General features: G+C 42.9%; 1 protein-coding gene across 3 annotated transcripts; it reads left to right on the forward strand.

The window, feature by feature from the left end:
- The first annotated feature begins 827 nt into the window (after positions 1–827).
- On the forward strand, positions 828–20,975 carry klc1b (kinesin light chain 1b). 3 transcript variants are annotated; one of them, XM_084561393.1, is made up of 16 exons: positions 828–905; positions 6,840–7,110; positions 7,399–7,629; positions 8,441–8,522; positions 8,660–8,888; positions 9,008–9,095; positions 9,706–9,807; positions 10,382–10,555; positions 11,086–11,185; positions 12,293–12,345; positions 12,623–12,690; positions 12,917–13,025; positions 13,415–13,540; positions 19,270–19,394; positions 19,498–19,555; positions 19,649–20,975. In XM_084561393.1, the coding sequence occupies exons 2-16, from the start codon at positions 6,862–6,864 to the stop codon at positions 19,721–19,723; spliced, it is 1,869 nt and encodes a 622-aa protein (XP_084417519.1). In that variant the 5' UTR covers positions 828–905; positions 6,840–6,861; the 3' UTR covers positions 19,724–20,975. The 3 variants fall into 3 exon arrangements, with proteins under 3 accessions (XP_084417519.1, XP_084417518.1, XP_084417520.1); XM_084561392.1 differs by having other exon boundaries at positions 841–905; positions 13,415–13,567; XM_084561394.1 differs by lacking the exons at positions 19,270–19,394; positions 19,498–19,555; positions 19,649–20,975 and adding an exon at positions 16,547–18,435 and having other exon boundaries at positions 841–905.
- Positions 20,976–21,845: the final 870 nt, after the last annotated feature.

Here is a 21,845-nt window from a genome sequence, read left to right on the forward strand (position 1 = left end):
TTCTGTTATATAGTTATATTCCCATGTTTAAAACGTTAAAAGGTAACTGTTGTCATGTCATACAGAAACAAGCTGTCATAGACGACAGTTTATGAGTTAATCTCTAGGTGGCAGTATTTAATTCTCACATAATATGTCGCCTCTAACTTGCTTTTGCATTAGTGTATATAAAAAAAATACTATTTGTCTCACACATACACCCACGTTTCACGAGGCTCATGTGTTAAAATATATATATTTTTTCACATTAAACCAGTATTATAAACTAGATGTGTGAAAAGGATATATAACTGTAAGCCCTATTTTTAGTTTGTTGCTAAACAAAAGTGAGACAGCTTTGATTCTATTATGACGACTGGTTTATTTTGGGTATATTTCATAGTAAACCCTTGTGACTGTGTAATATCTAATGCAATACTAGCAACATTTCCATGTGATACAACCATAAAATATAGGCACGGGGCAGTAGGTAGAGGATAAGAGAGATAGATCTTGTGGAGAATTTAAATCACATTGTACTGGTTGAAAGTCCTTTGTTAGTAATCAGAAATTAACCGCTAGATGCCACTATACGCTGTTTTGCACTTTTTTTTCTGTGATGGAATTTATGAGGCTCTTTTACCGTTTAAACAAATGAAAGGACAATTAAACTTTTACACAGCAGTCGCAGTCACTGCAACACTTCAAAGTAATTTGTATTTAATTTGCTTGTCTTATTAAAACGGTGTCCTTTAAATAAAACATATGCGGGTGTTTTTTTTTTTTTTTTTCTGGGAATAGCGGCGAAAACAAAACATGACGTCACTATACACTTAGTCAGCCGCAGAGGCTTCTGGGAAAATCTTGTTGCGTTGGAGACATTTTGGATTTAAAGGGGCTGAGTTAGCCGCCAGTCCTAGCTCTCGGTAAGTGAAAGCTTTATTTTTCCACTGACAGATATCGTAATTGCGCGAATAGCTTACGCGGCCTTGTGAATAAATTGCACCAGTTTGAGGTGATGCGTGTAGAAGTTATCATCTCGCCGATTTGAACAGTGTAAACTCGCAAATGTGAGCTAGGGAGTGGTGATGCTAACTGATTAGCCGAGGCTAGCTTCTCGCCGACCGCAGCATTAAACAGATCAGACAGCGAGCTTCGCAAAGGAATAGGGCTAAACTAATGAGTTTTTATCCGTCACAATTAATACAGTGAATTAAATGTCACTTAACTGTAGTCTTAGTGCGTATTAATGATAAGATAGATGAAGGTGGCTCGTTTCTTATCCGCGAAAACAAAATGAAATCGCGTGAATCCGATAATGAGCAGCGTTCATGTCAAATTATAGACCACCTGATGTGTGCTTTTATGCTTTGTGGTAATTTGAAAATGGTCAGGAGGCCAGTTTGTGTTTCAAACGCGTTAAGGTTGTACAGAGATATTGACGTGTAGCTACTGCGGCGTTGAATCAGACTTCTAGCTTTGTTATTTTTTCCCCCCCAACACTGGCATATTTGTGCCTTGCCACAGTGTGGAGGGCTAAGACGTGGACACAGGTGTCATTTTCTACAAAATAGAAGGTAAACAGATGCTCAAGCGGAAATCTCTCATTTATCTGTGACAGTATTCAGGTTTTTAGACAACCATTAAGAGGAAAAACAGCCTCCAGCAGCTGGTTTCAGTGGAGTGATGGATGACTATAGACAGTGTCAGTGGCACTTCCCTTCTGGCTGCTCCACGACCTGCCACACCCTCGTAGATGGCTGCCTCTCCTTTGTGTCTGGCAGGGATACAGACACTGTGTTGGATCGCTGTTTGTGCAGGAAACGGAGGAAGATTTAGTGATCTGGTGGTGTCAAACTTCATCTAGTGGACAGGAAATGCCTCTCCGGGGAGATGGCACAGTGTTTGGCCCTTGGCTTGTTTATGCATCCACTGCAGTCTTGTCTGTTTCCATTTCCTATTCTCGTTTAGCGTTATAATGTCAACATGAATCACACCCTTCCTCAAATGAATCAAAAGAACTGTGGGATTAGTTAAAAAAAACATTGAAGCTACGTGTGTGATTCTACCCTAAAAGCCGGCGAGTCTGCATTTACGGTTGGTTGTGGAGTGCACGTCTATTCCAGTTAAAGGTTATTTAGATGGTCCACTGTTGTGAGATCGGTGAGGGAGTAGGAGAAATGAGGGACAGAGCGATGATGGTGTTAGCCAGAGGTGTAATAGTGTGAACGTTGAAGCCTCTCTGGGGGATGGAGACTAATGAAGAGTGTAGCTTTGGATGAGCAGAGCAGTCATGGGAAATGATTCAGTTTACAGAGAGTCCGCCAAGTTGTCTATTATAACACAGAACTGTTCATGAAACCGTTTGTTTCTCTTGGGCACTTATATTGGTTTCTAGGCTAGAGGTGATGTGATTGCTGCAGTGTTTTGCGACCTTTGAGCATGTCGAGTCATCTAACTAGTCCATAAAGTTAATTTCCAGGTCCGCAGAATGTAAACCACAGCAAACAAAGGTCAGTCCATTCAGTGATTTTTTCATGTTAGTAATATTAAAGGGATTAAAGGGTTTGATGAAATGTTTGCTATAGCTAATGACCTCGTAGAGTATTCTTGAAATATTTCTCAAATCTATAAACCGAGCGACCTATGTACATTATGTAATATATTGCTTTATTGGAAGTGCTTTGCATTCCAGCTTCGCGAAGGAGTAGAAGCCGTTAGATACACAGATACACGTACCTGTTTTTGCGTAAACTCCATACTTTAATTAAAGTAAATCAACTTTGAATCATGTTGTCAGAAACTATAAGCCGCCATTGTTGCCTTTTGTGGTTTGTAGGATTGTGTGAATGTTTCCTGGTCTGTAGAAAGGTTATTTCTTCATGATTGTTGCTATGATGAGAATATGTGATCGTGACCTACATGTAAGTCAACTAAATATTTGCATACTTTAAACGTTGCAGAGTGTGAATTTGCCTTTTGCACTGGTGGCATATGCTGCACCCTGTTTAGCCTGTAAGTAGCATAATTGAACCAATTCCACTGTGTCTCATTAGGCTTGTTCCTTTGTGTCTGATGAGTATAGAGGAGAGGAGCCTAGCTCAGGATGGCTCCCTCCCCCCCCATCCGATTTGCTCCTGTGCACTCCTCTGTTTTCCTCCCGCTGTGGGCGGGCCCATCTCTCGATTATGCACCCTGAGCTGATGCTGGTTGTTCTGACGAAGCAGTGGGAAGGTCACCGTCATCCTGCAGGCAGTCCTCGCCCTCCTCTCCCCAACATCAGCACTCATCTCTCTCATTACTGTCCCCGTTTTATTTCCATTCGCCTCCCCTCCGTCTGAACCTGAGTGTTTTCCTTTTCATTTTAAGAATCAGCTCTTTGGATTAGGACTGTAGTTTTACGAGGCAGTTTGTTGGCGTGTAGCGCTGTTGCCGGAGGAGGAGGAGACATTATTTCATCAGTTTTTCTCCGTGCCAAACTATGAGGCTCTGATCTGCCACTGAAATCAAGGTTTGTTTTCTGGTCCAGCAAGCTTTAGCAGCAGGAAACACTGGCAGCATAAATGATAGATGACTTAAGACTTTAGCAGCTATTTAGTGGGTTTAATATTCTTTCAGAGTGTTAGCTGTACCCTTTTCAGGATTTTTCAGTTTTGCAAGGTTTTTTTTTGTCTTTGTGAAGAAAAATAGTTTTAGAAATGCACTGCTGTGAAACTCCATTTGTAATCTGCGTATGCACCAAGTCTTATCTGCGCCGTGTGCGTATAAAACTGGCCGGTCAAGCAGTTGTGGGTTGAGGGAGCTCCAGAGAAAGCTTTCCTCGTGTTCCTGTGTTTACTTTTGCTCATTATAAGTGAGCCAACATCATTTCATGTCACTGCCAACGTAACTCTCGGCTTCTGATCCTTGAGTAATACTTGATCCTAATCATCGCTGAACCTGATCATGAGGGCACTTGGATAAGAGCCTGAATCAAGTGAATATGTACGGCTTTAAAGTGTACATATACGCCACGAGTGTATGTTTCTGATCTCTCAAAAGCACTGTGACCTATTTCATTGTGTGATTTTATGAGGCTAAGATGTAAGGGAAAAGGTAAATGTTAAAGATTAATTCAAGGGCAGACTCGTCAGGGGAAAACAACAGGAATGTTGGACTTTATCTCACCTCTTTTTAAAGACTTGGGAAAACATTAACTTCCAGTGTCTAAGGCAAGAAAAGTCCCCAATACAAGTGTTTGAATGTTTTATCAAGGACAAGATGCTGGAAGAGATGAAAGAACGTGTCTTTATTAGCTTCTGTGTATAAGCAGCTCGTCGGGCCTTTCATCCATACAGGTGTTTAACGGCTGAGACTCGGAGTTGCTCTGCAGGGTAATAAGTTGTCTGATCCGTGAATATCCTTGGATCTTTCAAAGAAAACATTTCATATCGCATTCACAGAAGCGTGGAGCTTTCATGCCAGCCCTCATCAGGGAGATACGTACTGCAGGCTCCCTATGCAAAGCTGTCTGACATGTTTCCATGCTAAGTTAGGGTTTTATAATCCCTACCTTGACTTCACTTAGGCCTTTTACATAATATTCATATAGTCTGTGGCTGTGTAATGCAGCTTAATACCGTGCGCTGTAGGAAACGGTCGTCTCTCTGACCATGCAAATAGGAGCTAAGCTTGATTTGGTTAGACTTTCACGTAAAGAAGCGAGTCAGTTTTTTTTTTTTGTCAGCTGTCTGTATTGAATAAAGCCGTTTTCTGTGTTACTGTAAGTTCTTACAAAACAAATTACTTCTTGTCGGTTGATTAGCATTAACATGAGTTAATTTAATTTCCTGCACGCTTGCGACAGCTGACTGCAAGCCCTTCGGCTGGTTTGTGTTTGGAATACGAAATGCGTGCGGTCGTGGCGGTAACAACAAACGGGTGCCTGATGAATCTGGTTTATGTCCACATTTTAAATACGGAAACATTTTTAAGCTCCTGTTGTAAATACAATAGCAGGTGTGAAACACTCAGTATCTAATATGCCCAATATTAACCAGCCAGCATGACTGCCCAGTGTTTTAGCAGCTTAAATAAGATGCTGCCTGCTTGTGTCCATCTTACTCCAACTTTTGCCTTTCAACAGAAAAGCTTCCATCGCCACAGTTTTTATCTTTTTGCATACTGTGCATTTTTTCCCGCATTATCTGATTCATGTATCTGATGGTGGTAGAGCTTCTGAGCTAGAGAGAAGGACAAATATACGTTTGTACAGAGAAGAATCCACTTGACATCAAATATGTATACATCTACCAGTAATGTTGATTTACCCCGACACTTATTGGATCCCCGCAGAGTTCCCAGCTGTTGGTGCTCTGGCTTCACTGTCAACCCTATTAAAGCTAATTTCCATCGGCTGATTAGCGTTCAGTTGACCACTGCTTGACTGCAGCAGCTCCTCCTGGATGCTTGTTTAGTGTCCGTCATGATATATATTACCGTAATAAATGACAGACAGGGCCCCAGCTGTGATTACATGGTGAGACACGTGTAATTGCACAGGAGGGGATATAATTACTGGACGCCAGCAACAGACCCACTTGGGTGTGTTGTCTGCGTTTCATCAAACTAAATGAATCCGCAGCTATCTTGCATTAAAAGAAAAATATTAATTCATTGGTTTTTGCTCTGCTTTAATAGACGGTTGCAGAAAAGCACACAGCCAACCAGGGAGTGGCTCGCTAATGGTGCTGCGTTCGTTTTCTAAAGGCAGATGGCTCTCAGCTTTTTTAGTACTTAAAGCCCCCTTATCCGTAACCCTGTATCCTCAGATACAGAAGGTACTCTTTTAACGTTGCTTGGACTCCAGCTGGAAGGGCAGGGCCGCATTTTGGCATTTGCACGACGCAGCCAACAGTGATGTGGCTCATTGAGTCATAGATTATCTTCAGACCGTTTAGGGAAAACAGCACATGTTCCATGCACTCACCAGAGCGCTGACAGTTCTTGGGAGCACAGTATTATGGAAATTGAGTTTTTTTTTTTTTCTTCCCCCCTGTGACTTGTCCAGCTGTGGTGTTTGAGGCTTTTGTCAGGTCATCCTCTCCTTGACTCCTCCATGGTGCATGGTGTGCCTCTGTTTGGGTGTTGGCACCAGAAATCATCCACACTGCAGCATCTGTGTGGCTTGTGTCACACTGCAAGCTGCAGCCCTGCTCCCTGGCGGAGCTTAATATAGGTGCCAAATCCCAGCAGTCTCTCCACTAGCATAATACGCTCTGTGATCCTCAGCTGCTGTGCATAGAGCTGTGCATGTCTTCGCTTCAAATGTGCCTATTAATTCAACCTCAGATGCTAATGTTGGGAGTGTGTCTCTTGTTTAACCACTGTCTTTCCTCGTCTCAGCCGTAGTGGTAGTAAAACACGAGTCCGTTTCCTCTTCTATGGCTGTCATGTTGCTGCAGTATCATGCCATGATCTTGTTAACGGAGCACAGAAATGACGCAGAGTCTGTCAGCATCTAGCGAGGCCTCTACACAGGCAGACACTGATATCTTTGAACTGAGAATGGAAAGCGGCTTCTCTCGTGTCACACAAGCTGAGAATGCCTTAAATGTTTTATCATAATTTGAAAGTAAAGATACATTTGGTTAAAGAGAGGAAAAGTAATGGGACATGTTTTGACAGTTGCAGGTCAGCTGAGCCAAATCGCCTGCGCTCTCGAGTCGTGTTTTGGGAACTTCAGTGTTAAACAAGCACAGCTGCATCTTTGAAGGGTTATTATGTAAATGTCCTTTTACTGAAGCAGCTTCTGCTGTTTCAGATTCACCACAGCGACTCTTGGCGTCACATTTCAACGTTGTTTCTCTAATCATTTACAGGCTTCCTTGAGCTACAGAGAAGATGTCCACCATGGTGTATCCACGTGAAGAGAAGCTCGAGAAGCTTTCTCAGGAGGAGATCATCTCCAACACGAAGCTGGTGATCCAGGGTCTGGAGGCCCTGAAGAACGAGCACAACTCCATTCTCCACAGCCTCCTGGAGACCATCAAGTGCCTAAAGAAGGATGAAGAGGCCAACTTGGTGCATGAGAAGTCCAATCTGCTCCGAAAGTCAGTGGAGATGATTGAACTGGGGCTGGGAGAGGCACAGGTAAGATGACGTGGTGAACATACGAGGAGGAACACATTGTAATCTTCTACTTAAAGAGGATATCGTTTGATAAAAAGGATGATATGAATTGGCAGACAGAAATTAATGCTGTCCGAAAGCATTGTTTTCCTCTTCAATTGTTTCTGCTTCCTCATTCTATACTGAGCGTGTGTGGTGATCATGATTCATTCAGTATCCGCCTCCGTTTGTCCTCTTTGTGCTGCCTTGTCGCTCCAACATTTTGTCGCTGTCAAACACCAGTGCTCTTCAATGTTGTCTCTGTCTCAGGTGATGATGGCCCTCTCCAACCACCTGAACGCGGTGGAGTCCGAGAAGCAGAAGCTGCGTGCGCAGGTGAGGAGGCTTTGCCAGGAGAACCAGTGGCTGCGCGACGAGCTGGCCAACACCCAGCAGAAGCTGCAGAAAAGCGAGCAGAGCGTGGCCCAGCTGGAGGAGGAGAAAAAGCACCTGGAGTTCATGAACCAGCTCAAAAAATACGATGAGGATGTCTCACCCACTGTAAGTAGTGATAATCAGCCTAATATCAAGAATGAAGAGATTCACTCACTATAAGAAATCTATATCAAATTTGTTCATCATTTGGCTCAGGTTTCTATAAATACATGCTCTTGTTTTCCTTTCCTGCAAATCTGAAAGAGTTCATGTTGCGTGATTTGGCCTCAGCAGTGGAAGGAATATGACCTTAGAATCTCCTTAAAGTCTAAAGGGCAACGCATTGTCAAATATATCCATTACAGGAGAAGATACACCGTCGTTGTTTGTCACAGGAATAAGAAATTGCACGGTTTTCCAGGAATTAGTCCTTCTGATGGGGTCCTCATTGATCCGGGGGTGGAGATGAATCACTGCATTTTCTCACAATATTCTTAGTCACAAAAAGCGGCTCTAATGGCCTGTGTCCACTAACTGCTTAACTCAGCAGGAACCCATCCTGCTGGGAGCTTTTTGATCTTGCTCCGAGGGAAGTTTTCCTATTTTTTAGCTTTTAACAAGCTGCTGCGTTAATAAAACCTTTTGATGAATAATAGTATATCCAGTTTAACTCTAGTATTTTATAGACGCAGCATTATATGTTTGTAAAGTACCTTAAAAGACTTCCAGAGTGTAAATTAAATATATGATTATGAGTGTCTCTCCACTCTGATATTATCTTTTGATTATTAATCTTGTATACAGATATGGTTGAGCAGTTTTATGTGTTTGAGTAACTCTTTTTGCGTCACTGATAAAAATGTTTCCTTAACTCCTGTGCGTCATTCCCGCTGTTGGTTAGAGAATCTAAATGGAAGGCTTTCTTTCATCCTCTCAGCAGGAGGAGAAGGACCGAGAAACACCAAAGGACTCCCTGGACGACCTCTTCCCCAACGACGAGGAGGAGCACGGCCAAGGAAGTAAGTAAACCTTTCCATGACTGATGGCGCTGGTGGAGATAATTTTTTTTTTTTTTTATTCCTCTAATGAAGTTAGTGATATAATCAAGTCAGAGTTTCCACCCTTTGACAACCTGTCTGACCTTTGCTCCCCACAGTGCAGCACCAACACAACAGTGCGGCCGTGGCTGCAGCCCAGCAGGGAGGCTACGAGATCCCAGCCCGCCTGAGAACCCTCCACAACCTGGTGATCCAGTACGCCTCTCAGGGCAGGTACGAGGTGGCCGTGCCCCTCTGCAAGCAAGCTTTGGAGGACTTGGAGAAGACCTCTGGACATGACCACCCAGACGTGGCGACCATGCTGAACATCTTGGCCTTGGTTTATAGGTCAGAAGAGCTTTAGGAGCTTCATTTAGTTCCTCTTTTTTCTGTTTTACATCGTGTTGAATTTCTTTCACTTTAAGTCACTGAGTCTGATCACCTTGTTCTCGCTCTCGATCACACAGGGATCAGAACAAATATAAAGAGGCAGCCCATCTCCTCAACGACGCTCTGTCCATCCGCGAGAAGACCCTGGGCAAAGACCATCCTGCTGTAAGGCTCTACCGTTTCATAGCAACCGCGTTTACACATGGATGAACCCATGTTCAGATAGAGCAGATTAGACACCTTTTGTTGATTCATAATTGCTCCAAGACTGTGCCAACAGGGAGGCAATAACGACACAGTGGTCTGTTTACTGTTCTACTCAGTAGGTCTGTATGGATTTTTTTCCAGCTATGTCATTATAGATTTTTGAACAGGAGCCTGCAGGCCTGAAATCAATCAGGACTGCTCAATATGTGCCCGTACTTCTGCCCCGAACCAAGACACAGGATCATTGCAGTTTGAACACAGTAACCAATGGGAAAATAGTAACAATCACAATTTGTTTCATTGTTGTGAACAGATTTTTAAGAATCGATTTATACTGTACCACTAACACACCTCATAAAGTGTAATAGAAGCTGTTGAAACGCAGGCCCTTCAGCTCCTTGGACTACAAGGCAGATAATACCACCACCCTATTTAACCACTGTGGCTTTGAGCCTTTTGAGAACACAGCTTAAGTGGACATTTTAAATCTGAACAAGTAAATAAAAGTGATGTGAATTGTGAGTCTTTAGTACTGTCAGTACTTAAGGTTTTCTGCTTGTCTGTCCAGGTTGCTGCCACGCTGAACAACTTGGCTGTGCTGTATGGAAAGAGGGGGAAGTACAAGGAGGCCGAGCCTCTGTGTAAGAGGGCTCTGGAGATCAGAGAAAAGGTAGGCCATATCCCTGGATTGCACCAGCAGAGCAGTTCACAGCTCTGCTATTGAGGCCTCATCTCGAGGCTGAACCAGTGAACAATTGGCTCATTGTAATAAAGTAATTAACCGTGATAATATTTCCAAAATGTCATTTGAAGCCACTGTAATTCCGCTACTATAAATAGGAAAAAGAGCAAATGATTGTCTTAAATAGTCTGTGAAGTTTCCGCTGGGGGCCGTTCTCTTGTCGGAGGGGAATTGGGGGGGTTTAATTGAGAGCACAGCTGAAAATGGATAGCAGGCACTGGGGGAGCGAGGCAGGAGATGGTAAAGAGACATGACAAACTACCAAGCTCAGCATGGTACAAAGAGTTCCTCTTTGCCTGAAAGCTTGAAAGCTCTGTTCTGTACCCTCTATTGATCAGCCAGCCTTTTATTAGATCTCCTGAGTGCCTACGGTGGGCTGACGTGCTGCCTGGAGAAAGCAGCAACAGGATATGGAGCTACAGAGTGGAGGGATGCTCAGAGGAGGCAAAGGCACTGAAGCAGCGAGGCATGCTGAAAACCTTTGCTTCTTGATTTCCTACAGGTCCTGGGGAAGGACCACCCAGATGTGGCCAAACAGCTGAACAACCTGGCCCTGCTGTGTCAGAACCAGGGTAAATATGAGGAGGTGGAGTACTATTACTGTCGTGCCCTGGAGATCTATGAGTGCAGGCTGGGCCCAGATGATCCCAATGTGGCCAAAACCAAGAACAACCTGGTGAGAGAAGTTCATTGTGTTTCCCCTGTCTTTCTCTGAAGTATATGTACTACCTACTAATGTTGATAAGAACTGAAGTCCCTGTTGAGCTGTGAATGTACCAAGGTAAACACAGGCAGGGCGTATTTTTACTGTGAACAATATCACTTATTATTTCTGTCAGCCTCCGCTCAGCCTCTGTGGGTGTTGAGCATGCAAAGATCCCACTTGAAATTTTTAACAGGCTTTTTACTTTAGGAGGTTAAAGAGCTGATTTGATTCAGTTAGTCTTCTCTATCAGCAGTATCAGGCTTGTAGTCCTTTGTCTGCTGCTCTCCAAGGCCGTTTTACCTACTTTTGTCATGTCTCACTGACGATGCAGAGTGTATATGTGCAGTACGTGACTCTCTGTGGTACAATATAATTATTCACGAGCCACAGCGTGCAGGGATAATATGCAGACAAACTGCTCCTGCTCTCTCAGAGGGCACGTTTTGAGCCAGCACGGGCCATTCGATCCAACACTAAAGTGACCTCTGTTTCTTCTTCAGGCGTCCTGCTTTCTCAAACAGGGGAAATACAAGGAGGCCGAGATCCTGTATAAAGAGATTCTGACTCGCGCTCACGAGAAAGAGTTTGGATCTGTTGATGGTAAGCCCTCAAAGTAGATCTCGCAGTGTGAAGAAGCGGGTGATTTATGTACTGCTGTGGTGGAGATTCTTTATTCTGTCGACCCAGCCAATTAATAAGTTTAAAGTGCCAGTAAAAATGGGAGTACGTAGATTTATTTATTGTTGTTTTCACCTTTCCTCCACCATATGACGCCAGCGAGCAGAGTCAGTGAAGGACAGATGGTTAAAAAGTGGACGGTGGTCTAAGCCAACCTTCGTCGTTCATTCAGAGACGACTCAAAGACTCTTTACAGAAACTCTTTTGAAGAAATAAAGAGTTTGCTAGTCGGAAAGATGAACTCTTACAATTTTATTCTCTTTTATTCTCTTAAACTGAGCCCTTTGTTGGCTTTCCTCCAGGGATTAGATTGCCTGCTTTGAAAAGGGAATAAAAGTGACTAGGCACAATGGGCTCCTGTGATACCTTTTAATGGAAATCATCTCCTGTTTTTCCTAAGAGTTTTATTTTTCACCAACTTCACAATGGTGCTTGAATTTTATTGTTGTTTTTTTTAAAAGTTATCGGGGAGTTGAAGGTTAAGGTGAAGCAACAATATATGTTTTTATGTTTATAGGTGCCTTGTTTGTGGGTGTCAAAGGCATATCTGTTCGCTTCATGTATATGTGAGAATATATGAGGAGATAACAGTGATTACTTTATGGGATAATCATGTCCTGTCCTTGTCTATGTTGCATCAGCATTATGGCCTTCAAAATCATTTCATCTGTGCATCTGTGTTCTTAATTTATTCGGGGAATCTGCAAAATGAAAGTTTATGAAACCTCTCTTTGTTTCTATGTACTGTATTACTAAATTGGCTCAAGAACATACTTTGGCTAATTCGATGTTTATCATATAACTGTGCCAAATATTGAACTAGGGTTTTAATGATTTGATGTTTCCATGTAAAAAAAAAAAAAAATAATCAAGAGCCAGCTAGAATTGAATAAAGAAACTTTATCTCTCAAAGACTGTTTTCAGTTTTCTGGCCGTTAAAGTATTCGATTAATTGAAATGTTACGTCAAATCGTTGAGCTACTTTCCAGTCCAGCGTGTAGACCACCTCTCCTGTTTGTCTGTCTGCAGCTGAGAACAAGCCCATCTGGATGCACGCAGAGGAAAGGGAGGAGATGAGCAAGGTGAGAGTTTTTCTTGTGTCTTTCTGAACACAAGCGAAGCAAACTGAAAATAGTTTAAACGCCTTTTTGAAATGCAACGTTAAGAAACTGAAAAACACTTCCTGAAAAGTGAAACGCTTATCCTTTTAGGTGCAAAGTCCTACACGCACGATATAAGCCGCCGAGGGGCTATACTATAGTTATATGTACACGCAGGCAAAATGCTGCAGATCCAGTTTTAACCACCACCACTCCCATTCACATGTTTTTCTTCCTCTCCTCTCTTATTTACTTCCAGGGCAAGCACAGAGACAACACTCCGTATGGGGAGTATGGAGGCTGGTACAAGGCCTGTAAAGTCAACAGGTGAGGCGGAGACTGATAAAGTTTTTACAGCTTGGTCATGATTAAGGAGACACTGCAGAGGCCGGGTGTTAATCCCTTTATTGTGTAGTGTATCTGAATGAGAATGGTTTGCTTAATCCTGCAGGTTTTGAGCATTCCCTTTGGTATTTGCTTTGTTCGCATCAGACGATGCCTCATATGAGTCTTATTGAGGACATTTCTTCATGTCTGTCTCTTCTGCATGCAGCCCTACAGTGAACACTACCTTGAAGAACCTGGGTGCCCTGTACCGCCGACAGGGAAAGCTAGAGGCCGCTGAGACCCTGGAAGAGTGCGCAGTGAGGTCTCGCAAGCAGGTCAGCGCCGATTCCTAATTTAAAAAAAAAAAAAAAAAAAGCCCATTTCTATTTCTGCGTGTGGATAACTTATCAGTTCCTCTTTTTGTAAATTCTGAAATTTCTTTCCCTCTCCTTACATTGCTATGGATCCAGAGCAACACAGTAAGTGGTTTGTCTCTAACTGATCGCCCCCATAGAGCCTCACCGCTCTCCCCTAACATCTCACATCATTAAAAAAACGTGTCCGCGTCTCTGTGACAGTGCTGTGAATGCATTAAAAGAGACGGGAAAGCATGAGATCACCTTAATCCCCTTCCCCCCATAAAACTTTACACGATCACCCATATCCACTAGCTCTGCCCCAAGTGCTAGATCTGATTGTGTGTTTATATCGCTGTATCCGACAGGGCATCGACCCCATCCACCAGACACGTGTGGTGGAGATCCTGAAAGATACAGAGGGCGACAGGCGGAGGAGCAGGGACAGCCTGACCAGCGTTAAGTACGAGAGCGGCTCCGAGACCGGCGAGGAAGTGAGTATGGGCGTGGAGTGGAACGGGGTGAGTACAAATCCACTGTAGTCGAGTAAGCAAAACCAGTGGTTTCTCTGAGAGAATGAGGTGGTAATATCACAGAGAGTGTGGACTGGTACAGTAGAATTCACAATAAAAGATAGTTATGTAAGGTGACCAATAAGCAGGAAGCAGGAAGCTGGCTTCTTTGGCTTCTGCACCCTAAATTATCAGCCAGGAAGCTGCTCTAGATGATCCACCTCACAGGAAGCTCAGGAAGCTTCACTCTGTACAGACTGCACTAAAGCATCTGCATTACCCTTTTTATGATAGGCATCATTATAATCGTTGGATGAACATTAGTAACACCTTCCTAAAAATAAATTAGCAGAATAGCTGCCTTTAAACCAGTTCCTATATTGACTGCTCTCTGTAAACAGTATCTGTGCCAGTCCATTACCTCACTGTGGGTATGCATCCACCTTTTTCCCCGAGAGATTAACCAGGAAATGCCTTTGGTAAAATGTAATGCTGATTGAGTGTCTTGGCATCGCTGATGTTTATTGTTCGACAGCATCAGAGCTTGTTTTGGACTTACCTGTTCACGTTTTTGTTGTTCATTGCTTGACAACGAAGACCTAACATCTCGCCTCAGTACGTTGGTTCTTTTCCCGGCAACGCTTCCGCTCAGACGGAACAGTAACAAAAAAAAAAAAAAAAAAAGGCACAAGCTCGGTCTGTGGCAACCTGGCAACGTATAAAATATTTATACGCTCATGTGGGACTGACAGGGATACGGCCCGTCTAAATCTCTAATAGGATGTCTCATGTTTCCGCCATTAATCACAACAGACGAGTTGCTCATGTCCTCAATGCTCGTCTCTCTCTCTATGTGGATATGTAATTGGCGATCTTGTTGTTTTACTGCCTCATTATAACACCAACTCCAGACCAAAAAGCATTTGTGTCATATCACTGCTGGGCTTTAATTCCTGCACAGCATTTTCCATTTGGATCAATCACCCATCTCCTTTATTAAGATGAAAACATGATATCAATCGTAGCTCTATGTGCAGTTTAACAGCCTCCACTAGAGCAATGAGCCAGAAGGCAGGATTGTGCCAACAGGGACGCCTCGTCTGAGCCTGTGCCTCACTTAAGTGCAGCAGCCACACCCTTCACTGCACCAACCCAGTCCAAACACGCATGTTACAAAGCCAGCCTGCTGGGCTCACCCTTAACACGCACACTAATGCACCACGTGTTCTCACGTGGTCGAGAACCGTCTGTTAACCTGGTGTCTGCCGCTCTCCCTCGTTAAGTAGACAGATGGGTCTTTTTATTTATTTATTCATTGTTTTTTTTTTTTTTTGTTTTGTTTGCTGGCTGTTGTGTGAATGTTGAGCCTCCTTGACACACGTGTCCTTACGCATAACACAACCACGCAGCACTGCTTCAGACATTCACCGCAGCAAATGTAACGGCATGCATCCCAGCGTGCACCTGTCTGTCTCTTGAACATGTGATGGCATGCATAGGATTGCAGGGTGTGTGTGTGTGTGTGTGTGTGTGTGTGTGTGTGTGTTGGCATTTCATTATCCATATCATAGCAGTACACGAGAAAACACACTTATGACTATCTCCTGCTTTTTGCTGATTGTTTCTGAAAGCTAGTTAAATAGATTTTTACTTTCGTCTATGAGTTTTTAACAATTCCCATCCATCCATCCATCCATCCGTCCATCCATTCATTTGCCGAGTTGCAAAACATGAACAACTACAACTCAGCTGTCTTGTGTTTTAGAGAATAGTCTTGTACCGTCTGCTTTGGTGTAGATATTTGCCGAGTGATTATGTGATAGGGATGTCAGCGTTATCACTCACCTACTGTTTGACTGTGCTCCTACATGTCTTCATCAATCTTGTCTCCTCTAAGAAAATAAGTTCTGCCACCTGTGAGGTTCACACACTCTGAATTAGAGGTCAGATTAAGTTCCAGCTTTTTTGTTATTAAATAATTTAGAGAATCCTGATCTAAGCTCCCCTTTCAAGGAGCTTCTTTACTAGAACCAGTGGAGGTATGCAAGGGAATGACAGTAATGAGGTGACCGCTGTCCGTGTGTTTGTGGTTCAGTTTAACTGGCTACATGTGCGCGTCTGTCTTTATGCATGCTTTGAGTGCACGTGTGCCCGTAAGTGCTTTGTGCTGTCGGCTTTTAATGTGCTGCCTGCATGTTTTCCAGTTTTCACCTTTCCTCTTGTGTTCGTCACTAACCCCACTTCCTTGTTGATCCCTCTTGCCATGACAACCAATCAGCCTGTCAGTCAGATTTCCTTTTCATCATTCAGTGGATTGTACTCTCTCTCTTAAACTTCACACGATAAGCTTGGGTGGGATGGGACGTAGTCACACCGTGAGTAGGCTAGGTAATTAGTCATCTGTTAATGTATGAGATCACAAGTTATAGCTGGTCTAGATAATTACCTTTGTAGTCATGTGTTTAGGCACGAGATTATAGTTCAAGTTTAAGCTAGTCTGAAGGAATAAAGGTCATGTTTTCATAATTTGGCTTAAGTGAAATTTACGCTGCCTTAGTCCGTGCATGCCTCAACATAAGTAGCTTTATTAGTATTCCCGTTCCAGTGCTGATGCTTGCAGATGTCTCGCGTCTGCAGTGCACAGTCACTGTCTGGGTCCCGTGTGCCAAGTTTGGCCGCACTGGCACCCCAGGAGGGAGGTAAAACAGCCGAGTCACGGTGACTGCAAGCACTGCTGCATCACTGCCCTGCTTGTCCTACGACGGCTGTCATTTTTCAAAGAGGAACGCGGCTCTTATGATTACGAGGCTGCGGGGTGTTAATAGAGTAAATTTGTTGCAGGATAAACAGTGAATAAAAGCCAGGAAGCTCAGATTTATCAGGGTGTAGGTGTCTAGTGTAGGAAGCCCCACCCCGAGCTCCTAATCTTACAATGTGTGCTGTTTTTGTCTTGTTTCTCTCTCTCTCTCTCTCTCTCTCTCTTATCAGGCCTAAGCCATCAAGATTATTCCTCCATCCTTCTCTCCTTCCCCAGCACAATAGCAAAAGGATGTGTGTTGTCGTTCCCTCTGGCCTTCTCTGTCCCAACAAACCAACAGCTCCTCTACCGTTCCCGGTGCCCCCCTGCGCGGCAGAGACTCAGAAAGCCCGCCTCCCCCCTCCTGCTGGGACGTTTGGTCTTCTCATCTCTGCTCTGTTTCTTCCTCTCTTTCTTTCACTCTCTCTATCCTCTTTCCTCTCACTAACCCGCGTCACCCACACCCCCCACCCGCGTCGGAAGTCATTACTTGAGCTCTTTCTCTCACTTTAACATAAAAGTCATCGTGCTTGTAATTTTTCCCTGTGAGGAAGCCACTCGCACATTTTGTCCTCTCTTCAGCACTCATTTGTAACTCGTCATATGGGCATAGTAGATTTATTTGGCTAGATAGAGGAGCAGGATAGTAATTTATTGGAAGAAGGCAGCCTTGGCTCCAGACTTTACTCCGACACATAGCCACATACAAATTACACTTTCCACGGTTGGTCTGGATTGATCAGAATCTGAAAGTTGACCTCAAAGCCAGCTTCCAACCTGGTGCCTGTATTTAGCCATAATAGTGTTTTTTTTTTTAGTTTTTTACTAATTTTTTTTTTGCCTATTATGTGTTTTCTTATGTTTGTAACTAATGCCTGCAATCAAAAGCTCAAACATCAGTTTTGAAATGAACGGTACTGTAAAGTTCGACGTGCTAATCGACAACCTGAGAAACGAGAAGGGAGCGATGTCCGTTTTTGTTTTTATAGATGCATTTCCTATTCATTTTCATTTTGTATGATATTGTTTACATTTGTTTTTTTAAAGAAAACACGATTTTAATTATTTTACGGCTGAATATAAAAGGCGTTAATGCGTCAGCGGCGGCGTTGCTGAAGGGCCGACGTGAGTTGAGCCCACAGCAAATTGGTCAGATCGCAGAGAGCTCTCGTTGCCATGGTAATTTATTTTCAAGTCTCAGTGCCCTTGGTTTTTCGATGGAGCGCTTTACAAAAGACTCTGTGCTGCCGGAGCATGTACACACTAGCTCACATTTACAAAGGGAATTGGCAACAGTGGCTGATGCTGTAAAGCTGATATGACAGCAGAGACCAACTCTGCCGCCTGAGAGATCGCTAGACGCTGATAGATTTCCGAAAAGTGGACATGAACTCCCAGAGATTTGTGTCTTGAAGCGTTGGTGTAAGAGTAGAAGCATTATTCAACACAAGTCTGGATCCCCCAGTGGTTTTAGTGCGTATTTGTGTATGTTTCGGTGGATCGGTCGCAGTTCCCACTCTGACTGTATTTTGAACACAAATCTTAATGGAGTGTGTTGACTTTGATTTCCCTACACAGTCGCTTGCAAGTGGTGAATCATGTTTTTTAGCCACCCCAGAGTACAGTGCGAGTATTTCCTCAAGATCACCCTGTTATTTCAGACGTTTAACTAACTGAATGTAAATGACTTTAACATCCTGGAAGTGTAGTTGTAGTGTATTTATAGATTTGACGAGTGCATTCACTATACGGCTTTTCAGTATGCTACTTGCCTTGATTCTTCATTCCTACCAACGAGTACACCTATACTTCTAATGCAACTCAAAAAAGAATCGACCGTGCCCATCACATTATTATGGCAATATTGTTGTGTTAGTGGAATGCTTATTTATTGAACTGTCTATTCTCAACATATATATATAGTGTGACTTCAGTTTCCTAAAGTGGAAGAACATTAAGTGGTAAGGTCTATAAGCACTATCTTAGTAAGTAGGACTGCATTATATTTACCATTCTGCATTGTGAAGATTACTGCATCAACACTTGTTGGTATTCTCAAATAAAGTTTTTCATTTGTGAAGTCTGTCTTTTTTCTCTGTGTCAGATGGAGATGTAATATATTGTGTGGGCTGCAGAAATATGTCGTCTCAATACTCAGATTTAGCCACACTGCCCCCTGCTGGCAGAACGCCTGTACTACACTATGGCCACAACAAACATTTACACAGCAGGATGGTACACAGACTAATTTAATAATGAATGGATGGATAGATGGATGAATGGATGGTGAAATTACTATAACCAACTGAAAAGGGAATTGTGTTCAATTACTGTTACCGCTGCAACTCAAGGTTATTCTTATCTTTTAGTTTTCCGATTTGATTTAATCACCATAAAACTACTGTGATGCCCAGTGAGATGAATTCTTACTGGATCAATAGATTAAAACCACAAAATTATTCAATTCACTGTCACAGAATCACACAAAAAGCAGCAGATTGTGTCCGTGAAGATGTTATAAATAAGTTAAGCCGTGAATGTAAATGACAAATGTAACACAAACCAACCTTTGGATCACAATGAGACCTTGGTTGGTGTGTATTTGCACACTTACTGGTACTATACTTTAATGTGTAAAGGTTATTTTTCTGTGGTTTCAGGATGAAAATAAAATTAGTTATCAGAAAATGAAATGATGCTATCGTTAAACGCATACACATTTACAAATCCAGCTAAATATGAACCACCTCATCAGCTAATATATTTCTGCTTTATGCTACATGGCTGCAACAGGCCATTTAAGTACAGACATGAATCTTCAGAAGTTAAGAGAAAGAATATATAGAGTTCAGGTGTGTCTTTGTCCGCTGTCGGTGCTGAATGAATGTGTTGATGAGTGTGTGTGTGTCTGCAGGACGGCTCTGGAGCCCTCCAGCGCAGCGGCTCTCTGGGGAAGCTCAGGGACGTCCTGCGTCGCAGCAGCGAGATGCTGGTGAAGAAACTGCAGGGCAATGGACCGCCTGAACCTCGCAACAACAAGTAATAACTGAAGAAGCAAATTATACTTTTTAAACTACACAAATAATTGTTATTTAGTAGCGTGTAGCGTGATCTCAAACACTGTATGAACTTGTTTCAACAGCATGAAGAGAGCTGCTTCCTTGAATTACCTGAACAAAACCAGCGACGACTCGTTCCAGGTGAAGAACAGTTTCTAAAAAGTCAAATTAAATTCTGTGTTATTGTCCTTTTCCAGTCCTCTCATCTGTATCTGTGTTCCGTTTCTTTGTCAGAATCGTGGAGGCAGTAATTTCAGGGGGAGCCGAGGCCTGAGCTCCAGCACGGTGGATCTCTACACCGGAAACTGAGCAGCAGGCGTCTCTCTCTCTCTATCTGCTGAATCTGTCCACCGACCCAAAGATGCTCCTTCCTTTAGCGCTCTCTCTCTGAGCCACAACAACACTACCAGACAGCGCCTGCTCCCAGACGCTGTTTCCAAACACACCTGTCGGCATTTGACCCAAAGACGCACATCCTGTCAGAATCAAAATCAGAGACTTTTCCACTCATCAACACAAACACATACACAAGTGTGTGATTTCTTTCCAGTTAGTTTTGTGTCTTCCACTGCCAGATTGCTGTAGTCCTCTTCCTCCTCCTCATCATATGTGCCTCCTAAATGTGGCCAAGGAACCATACCTCACCTCCACCCCTCCACCATAATCACTGTGACTCCGCACTTTGACATCATCTGTTGCCATAACGTCACCTGTGCTGGTGTATTTTGATCTCTCGATTATTTTTGTCTTCCTGTGCCATTGATTGTTTTAATAGTGCAGATTCTTTTTTTTCTACATGTAAATAAATGTAGATTTAGTTTTTAAGGAAAAGAAATGTAGAAAGATAATAAATAGACATGTTGGGACTGAAACGACACGATGGGAAGTTAATTACCTTCTTTCGTTTTCATTTTAAACCGGTGATCCGTTTGCCTGTTGAGATTTATGCGCGGGTGTCGGTTAAAGCTTTGGGAAACAGGGTGAGACGTTGATCCTGCTGACCTGATATGTGGGTGCTGCTTTTAAATCTACAGCTTTGACATCAGGGTTTCCGTTGTATTGCAGAGAAAAAACAAACAAGAAAGTGATCTACTTTTTAAATCACATGTATATAAAAAATAATATGGGTTGAACTGGCTGAACGATCTTTGGTGCCATGCAAAGACTCTGCTGCAGTTATCTCTTCAGGATGGAGTCGCCAACTGTGAGCGCATCTTAATGTGTGCAATGGTGATAGATACTTATTTTTTTTTTTTTTGCACAATTCTCAATAGATGTCTTTGATTGCATCTTTTTAGTGAAGCTACTCGAGAAAACTGGAATGTCTTGTAATTATGTTTTAATTATGTTACATAAATAAATGTTTTCCTTTCACCCTTTTTAATAAATGTATAAAACAAATCATCAGAAAATCACCGGGAGTTTGGTAGGAATAGAAATAAGTGGTGAAACGTTGAATGTGTATCAGGTTTGATCTGATTTTTAAATGATTTTTGTGTAAAAAAAATATCTGATAGCAACTCTTATCTCGACTGAAATAAAACCAGCTATTTTCTATCCACAGATGTGTTTTGTCATTTTTTTTTAAATTTAAAGCATAGGCTTCAAACTACTCGTCAACATCATCCTTTTAATCTGACTAGTAGTATTGTTCTGAATATAAACCTGCTATTTATTCCTCAATTTTTTCCACACACCAAAGTATGATCTCAAAAGTCAGGATCTAACTGGAGTGTGGGAACTCTGCAAAGATTAATGCTTTGCCAAGACGCGTCTGAGTTCCCCTCCTCCTGTCGGCAGAAGTCAGCCCGAGGTTTCTCTGCTCCCTGGTAATCTCTCAGTATGTCACCGCTTTAATGTGGGGCTTTGAATTAAGCGATCTCATGGTACTTTGGGGTTGAACAGAGAGCTGTCAGGCTCCTTCTCTCCCAGAAGCAAACAGCAAGTCGGTAGCAGGGTTCATTAGTTGCATTTGAACTGACAGCGTGCCTGCACACACTTCACATAAGTGCCCCTGCTTCCTCCCGCTGCAGCACTCCTGCTCCCTCATAAGTCACAGATTCACAGAGAACAAGGCTGTCTGTTTTGTTTTTTGTTTTTTTCTGAAGGAATTAGAATTTAAGTTTACAACTACGGAGCATCTATTTTATTATTTCGCTGTGTTTCTTTTAGCCACGGTTATCTGGACCAGCTGGACCAGCAACATGGCCCCATGCAGTCCTACAAACTGTAACAGCAGTGGTGCCAGCAGGGGCCGTCACCATCTGGTCGGAGTGATGTGTCCCTGGCCATGTGTACTCACACAAGGTGTTAACTAACAGGACTTTGTTTTCACTCTTGGTGGAGCTATGATACAAGAGCACTGGATGAAGGCTTCTACAGAAAACACTACGGCTGTGTATTAGTCTCCATATGCATCATGGATTTGCTA

Source organism: Chelon labrosus (assembly GCF_963514085.1).
Source record: "Chelon labrosus genome assembly, chromosome: 15".
In the NCBI taxonomy this organism is placed as follows: domain Eukaryota; kingdom Metazoa; phylum Chordata; class Actinopteri; order Mugiliformes; family Mugilidae; genus Chelon; species Chelon labrosus.